General features: G+C 41.4%; 1 protein-coding gene across 1 annotated transcript; it reads right to left on the reverse strand.

Annotated features, from left to right (window-relative positions):
* Positions 1–61: 61 nt before the first annotated feature.
* Positions 62–5,718, reverse strand: LOC144612510 (uncharacterized; the record flags this gene model as incomplete). The annotated part of the gene is made up of 6 exons (XM_078432096.1): positions 62–82; positions 272–447; positions 754–879; positions 1,193–1,318; positions 4,794–4,919; positions 5,593–5,718. Coding segments are annotated over 6 exons (701 nt in total), but the record flags the coding sequence as incomplete, so codon positions are not given.
* Positions 5,719–7,394: the final 1,676 nt, after the last annotated feature.

Genomic DNA, 7,394 nt, shown 5'->3' on the forward strand with positions numbered 1-7,394 from the left:
TAAATATCTCATGTAAACAAGGCAGGCTGTCTTCTAATCCTGGCAGAAGTAGTGCATTGCTTCAAGCAGTGTAATATTTAGGCTATTAAAAAAAGAACTAAACACAAAATCCAATCACACCATGATTCATTTTGTGGCACAGTTTTGCAGCTCAGAGAAGTCAGGGGCCAGTCACTGGATTCCAGCCTTTCCAGTGAAGCAGTATAATCACCAGAGGTTGCCTCACTGGAAAAACACCTGACATCTGCCTTCTGTGGCGTTTCCTGCTTACCACATCCTTTTTTCCCAAGTGTGGGAAACTGTGTATTTGAATATTCCTACCATCACAAAGGGAAGAGTTTGTCACATTGGTGCTGAAGCCTGGGTCACAACTGCACACGAAGCTTCCGATTGTGTTGGTGCAGATTTGTTGACAGTTCGAGGTGTTGGTTCCACATTCATCAATGTCTGAAAGAAAAAGAATGAATGACATGATGAACACTTTCAAGTTATTTAGTTATACCAATTACAACTACCACATGAGATTAAAAAGTGGTCATGCAATAATACATTACAAATCATTGATCCCGACTTTTACACTTCCTTCTGCAGGAAAAGTACTCATTGTGTGAAGACTCAGAGTGATTGAAATGCTATTCTCTCTTATTCGCTATTAAATTGTGAGATCAGCAACATGTTACAGTGTGGTATGAACTGCCACTGTTAAATATCATTCCCCAACTCTGACAAAATATGTGCTTGAAACTATCCTACCATTACAAAGCAATGAATTGGTCACATTGATGCTGAAGCCTGGGTTACAACTGCACAGGAAGCTTCCCATTGTGTTGGTGCAGTTTTGTTGACAATTTGAGGTGTTGGTTGCACACTCATCGACATCTGGAGGACAAAGATGTCAAACACTTTCATGACATTTGACTTTGTCAATTGAAACATTGTCTTTTAAAATAACAAGATGGAAAAGACTATACACAATGCCCCTGGTTTTATATTTTATCCCTATTTTTATACTTTTCTACAGGAAAAGAATCTATTCAGTAAAGTCAGGTACAAAATTAAATTATCTCCATTTCCAGTCATTCTTGAGGTAAAATGCTTATTTTAGACCAGCAAACATATACAGTGCTGTAAGAACTGCATCAGGAAATGTTATTCCCGACTCTGAGATAAGAAGTGTTTAAAAACACGTTACCATCACATAGAGAAGAGTTGGTCACGTTGATGCTGAAGCCTGAATCACAACTGCACAGGAAGCTTCCGATTGTGTTGGTGCAGATTTGTTGACAGGTTGACGTGTTGGTTTCACACTCATCAATATCTGGAGGACAAAGAGTGAATGACATGTCAAACAATTTCATATTGTTTGGTTTTACCAACTGAAACATCATCACTTGATATTATGAGATGGAAATGAAGATATGAAATCCTGCAGGTGTAATAATTTATCCCTATGTTCACACTTCCTTCTGCATGAAAAGTACCCATTCAGTTTCATTTTTGTTTATTGTCATGTGTACCGAAGTACAGTGAAAAAGGCCAGTTACCCCTGGTGCATTGATCGACTTAATGGTGTGTCAACGACTGCAATATCATTGCACCTTTTTGAAAATTATGATTTTGCCTTGTAATTTTTGAACAACAGCATGACTCATTTGGTGGCACGGTTTTGGCAGCTCACAAATGGCAAGGGACAATCGCTGGATTTCATCCTTTACCTCTCACCATTGGTGTTTGGGAAAAGTTCCATTTGCCATACAAACTGACTGCTGCACCAGAGTGAAGACACACAGAGAACCACTATCCCTGTTACACATCTCTGAAGAATTTTACATTTAAAAATTCCTACCATCACAAAGGAAAGAATTTGTTACATTGATGCTGAAGCCTGGATCACAACTGCACACGAAGCTTCCAATAGTGTTTATGCAGATTTGTTGGCAGTGTGAGGTGTTGGTTGCACATTCATCGATGTCTAAAGAAATAATCACAGTTACTCCTGCTGCTAATTGTTGACAATTGCCAATACATTTTCAAACTCAGCAGATATATCCAATGTAAACGATGAAGGCTGTCTTATAATCCTGGCAGAAGTAGTGCATTGCTGCAGGCTGTTTTGTGGCACAGCTTTGGCAGCTCAGAGAAGTCAGGGGCCAGTCACGAGAATCCAGTGAATCCAGTCAAGCACGTTCAAGTCTTTTGTATTATCCAATTAAAACTCTACCACTTGTAATCATGAGATGCAAAATAAGATAAGCAATCCTATGTTGAAATAATTTATCCCTAAATTTACCCTTTCTACCTCAGGAAAAGTACCAATCCTGTGAAGCCTCACAGCAAATTAAATGATGTGTTTTTTCATTCATCTTTTCGTTGAGCAAAATCTTAATGGGAGCCAATGAAGAACTCCCAGTGTTCAATATTATTCCACAACTGATGAATTGTTCACATTGGTGCTGAAGCCTGGGTCACAACTGCACAGGAAGCTTCCGATTGTGTTGTTGCAGACTTGTTGACAGTTTGAGGTGTTGGTTGCACATTCATCGATGTCTAGAGAAATAAGCTCAGTTACTCAGCCAGAGGAGGTAGTGGAGGCCGGTACAATAACAACAAATTGAAAGACATTTGCCGAGGTACATTTATCAGGATGGTTTTGAGCAATATGGACCAAAGGCAGATAAATGTGACTACCTTGGAGGGGCATCTTGGTACACATGCACGTGATGGAGCAAACAGTCGGTTTCCATGATCTTTGACACTGTTACTCTATGAGTCAAATCCTGGTGCATATCAATGGTGCATAACAATTTTGTCACTGTGTTTTTAAATGAGGTCCAACATATTCCTCGCATGATTTTACACACCTCTAAGCTCACCCCTCATCCACCTGCATGCCAAGGAATAGAGTCCCAGCCTCTTCAAACTCTCCCCACATCTCAGACCTAATCCTGGCAACATCCTCATTAATCTTTCCTGTACCCTTTCCAGTTTAACAGCATAATTCCTAAAACATGGTGCCCTGCTGCCCATGTAAATAAAGTCAATTACTTTTAATTTATGATTTTGCCTTGTAATTACTGGTCATCACCATGACCCATTCGTTGGCACGGTTTTGGCAGCTCACAAATGGCAAGGGACAATCGCTGGAGTTGACATCTCACCATTGGTGTTTGGGAAAAGTTCAATTTGCCATAAAAGCTGACAGCTGCACCAGGGTGAAGACACACAGAGAACTACTACCCCTTTTACACATCTGTAAAGTACTTTGTATTAAAAAAATCCTACCATCACAAAGGGACAAATTGGTCATGTTGATGCTGAAGCCTGGATCACAACTGCACACGAAGCTTCCATTATCATATCATATCATATCATATACATACAGCCGGAAACAGGCCTTTTCGGCCCTCCAAGTCCATGCCGCCCAGTGATCCCCGCACGTTAACACTATCCTACACCCACTAGGGACAATTTTTACATTTTACCCAGCCAATTAACCTACATACCTGTACGTCTTTGGAGTGTGGGAGGAAACCGAAGATCTCGGAGTAAACCCACGCAGGTCACGGGGAGAACGTACAAACTCCTTACAGTGCAGCACCCGTAGTCGGGATCGAACCTGAGTCTCCGGCGCTGCATTCGCTGTAAAGCAGCAACTCTACCGCTGCGCTACCGTGCCGCCCAATTAGTGTTAGTGCAGATTTGTTGACAGTCTGAGGTGTTGGTTGCACATTCATTGATGTCTAAAAATATAAACACAGTTCCTCCTGTTGCAAATTGTTGACATTTGATAATGCATTTTCAAACTAGGCATAAATATCCAATGTAAATGATGCAGTCTTCTAATCCTGGCTGTAGGAACCATTTTGCAGTTATTAGTTACTTTTGCTTATTGATATCATTACCTTGTATTCTGCTGTAGTTTGGACTCAATAGATTTAATGCAATGCTTACGTATGGGCTGGGCGGAGCCAGAGTACGGGCAGTTGGGTACGTGCTGGCAGAGTGTGTGAGCTGGGAGGTGCTGACAGCAGGTCAGCTAGAAGCTCCGCCAAAAGATTTATCAGCCATGATGTAATCGCCTGTAAGTTTTATTAACTAGAAGATTAATACAAACTGTGTCGAAGTTATATCTGGCAATTCATAACGATCGCATAGACTGTGGTAAGGTATGGAATTTTACCTAGCAATTAATAACCAGTCGATGACAAGAGATATGCCAATATGTTTATTGCACCTTCAAATAAAGAAGATTAAACGTCTGGGAGGATCTCTGTTATTAGTTGTTCGAGTTATTACGCGTATCGCTGACCCGGTCTATGCAGGTGGCAGCTTGGGAGCTAATTGAGATAGACGAGAAGCTGGCCGCTACACTGGCAGAAGCAGTGTAATATTTAGGCTATTAAAAAAGAAGAACTGAATCCAAAAACCAACCACGCCATGATTCATTTTGTGGCAGATCTTTGGCAGCTCAGAGAAGTCAGGGACCAATCACTAGATTGCAGTGAATTCAGTCAAGCACTTTCAAGTCTTTCGGATTATACAATTAAAACTCAACCACTTGTAAACATGAGATGCAAAAGGAGATAAACAATCCTATGTGGAAATAGTTTTTCCCTAAATTTACCCTTCCTACCTCAGGAAAAGTACCAATCCTGTGAAGCCTCACTGCAAATTAAATGATGTGTTTTTTCATTCATCTTTTCGTTGAGCAAAATCTTAATGGGAGCCAATGAAGAACTCCCAGTGTTCAATATTATTCCCCAACTCTGAGAAAATGTTTGAAAACATCCTACCATCACAAAGTGATGAATTGTTCACATTGGTGCTGAAGCCTGGGTCACAACTACACAGGAAGCTTCCGATTGTGTTGTTGCAGATTTGTTGACAGTTTGAGGTGTTGGTTGCACATTCCTCAATATCTAGAGAAAGAAGCTCAGTTACTCAGCTAGCAGGAAATAAATGTAACACGGGCAATAACTACTTTGAATGATATTTGGATGGCTATAGTTACAGGTAACATTTTGACGGATGAGGTCCAAATATTGGTAAATGATGCGAGCTTCAGTGGAGCATCTTGTTTGTCGTAAATGATTGGGAATTTGAGCCTGCTTCCGTTCTGTTTGACTCAATGAGTCGGCTCCTGGTGCAAATTGTTGACATTTGGAGTCGCTTATGTCTAATATTTTTAGTGTAAACTGTGCAGGCTAGTTTCTAAGCTGGACAACAATATAGGTTTGTGGCAAAATATAATTGAGAATTCTGATCCCTTTTGAAAACGATGCTTCGAATTTTCAAAGTTTAAAATCAAATTTGGGTAAAACAACAAAGTTACGTCGAATCAAGTACTATAATATAAAGGCAATTTTGTGACAATTATGAATCTGTCTTACAATATCTGATCATACCATGACTCATTTGGTAGCACATTTTTGACAACTTAGATAAGACAAGGGCCTTTTGGCCTCACCATTGATGATTGTACAAAGCTGGATTTTCCATATAAGCTGACAGCTGCATCAGGGCAAAAACACACAGAGGAACTAATATCTATTTTTTTCCATCTTTGCAAAACTTTGTATTAAAAATTCCTACCAACACAAAGTGAAGAGTTGGTCACGTTGATACTGAAGCCAGGATCACAACTGCACATGAAGCTTCCGACTGTGTTGGTGCAGGTTTGTTGACAGTTCGAGGTGTTGGTTCCACATTCATCAACGTCTAGAAGAAAAAGAATGAATGATATGATGAACACTTCCAAGTTACTTCGTTTTCCCAATTACAACTCTACTCCGTGAGATGAAAAAGTGGTCATGCAATAATACATCCCAATCATTCATCTCTACTTTTACACTACCTTCTGCAGGAAAAGTATCCATTGTATGAAGACCCACAGTGATTGAAATGATATTATCTCTTATTTACTTTTAAATTGTGAGATTAGCAACATGTTACAGTGTGGTAATGACTGCCACTGTTAAATATTATTCACCAACTCTGCCAAAATATGTGTTTGAAATAATCCTACCATCACAGAGCAATGAATACGTTGAACCTCATTTAAAACGCAGTGACAAAATGTCATTGATATGCACCAGGATTTGTTCACATTGGTGCTGAAGCCTGGGTAACAACTACACAGGAAGCTTCCAATTGTGTTGGTGCAGTTTTGTTGACAGTTTGAGGTGTTGGTTGTACATTCATTGATGTCTAGAGAAATATGCTCAGTTACTCAGCCAAAGGAGGTAGTTGAGGCCAGTACAAAAACAACAAATTGAAGGCCTTTGCCGAGGTAAATTTATCAGGACGGTTTTGAGGAATATGAACCAAAGGCCTATAAATACCTAGGAGGTGCATCTTGGTACACATGCATGTGTTGGAGCAAACAGTCGGTTTCCATGATCTTTGACACTGTTACACTCTGAGTCAAATCCTGGTGCATATCAATGACATTTTGTCACTGCATTTTTAAATGAGGTTCAACGTATTCCTCGCATGATTTTATACACCTCTATAAGCTCACCCCTCATCCACCTGCACTCCAAGGAATAGAGTCCAAGCCTCTTCAACCTCTCCCCACATCTCAGACCTTCTAGTCCTGGCAACATCCTCATAAATCTTCTCTCTACCCTTTCCAGCTTAATAACATAATTTCTAAGACATGGTGCCCAGTAAATAAAGGCAATTATTTTTAATTTATGATTTTGCCTTGTGATGTTGTTGTTGTTGTTGTTGTTGTTGTTGTTCGTCCTTTGGGTTCGAAGATGACCATGACTTCACTCTCAGTGGCTGGTGAGGCCAATCCGAGCCTGGAAGGCACGCCCACACGTAGGACACAAGTGGATGGGTGCTGCAGTGGAAGTCGAGGTAGCCCGGGCCTTGCGCGCGCGGTGCGTTTCCTCTGGGCCTCTGCAGTGCGTCTGTTCTCTGCTGCACGGGCTCCTGTGGTGAGCTTGCTACACCAGGTTGGACGGTCCAGAGCAAGAGACTCCCAAGTGCTGAGGTTGATGTCCAAGTCTTTGAGGGACACTTTGAGGCAGTCCTTAAACCGTTTCTTCTGTCTTCCTACCGAGCGCTTGCCCTGACACAGTTCTCCATACAGAAGTTGTTTTGGTAGTCGACTCTCGGGCATTCTGACGACATGGCCTGCCCACCTGGCTTGGGCTTTCCGTAGGAGGGTGTGGATGCTGAGGATTCCGGCCCGTTCCAAGACCTCTGTGTCGGGAATTTTGTCCTGCCACCTGATGTGAAGGAGTCTACGTAGGCAGCTCAAGTGAAAGTGGTTGAGCTGTTTGGCATGTCTGCTGTAGACAGTCCAAGTCTCACTGGCATAGAGAAGAGTGGTGAGTACCACTACACGGTAGACCTTCAGCTTGGTGGTAAGGCTGAGTCCTCTC

This window comes from Rhinoraja longicauda, unplaced genomic scaffold, assembly GCF_053455715.1.
Source record: "Rhinoraja longicauda isolate Sanriku21f unplaced genomic scaffold, sRhiLon1.1 Scf000051, whole genome shotgun sequence".
Lineage (NCBI taxonomy): Eukaryota > Metazoa > Chordata > Chondrichthyes > Rajiformes > Arhynchobatidae > Rhinoraja > Rhinoraja longicauda.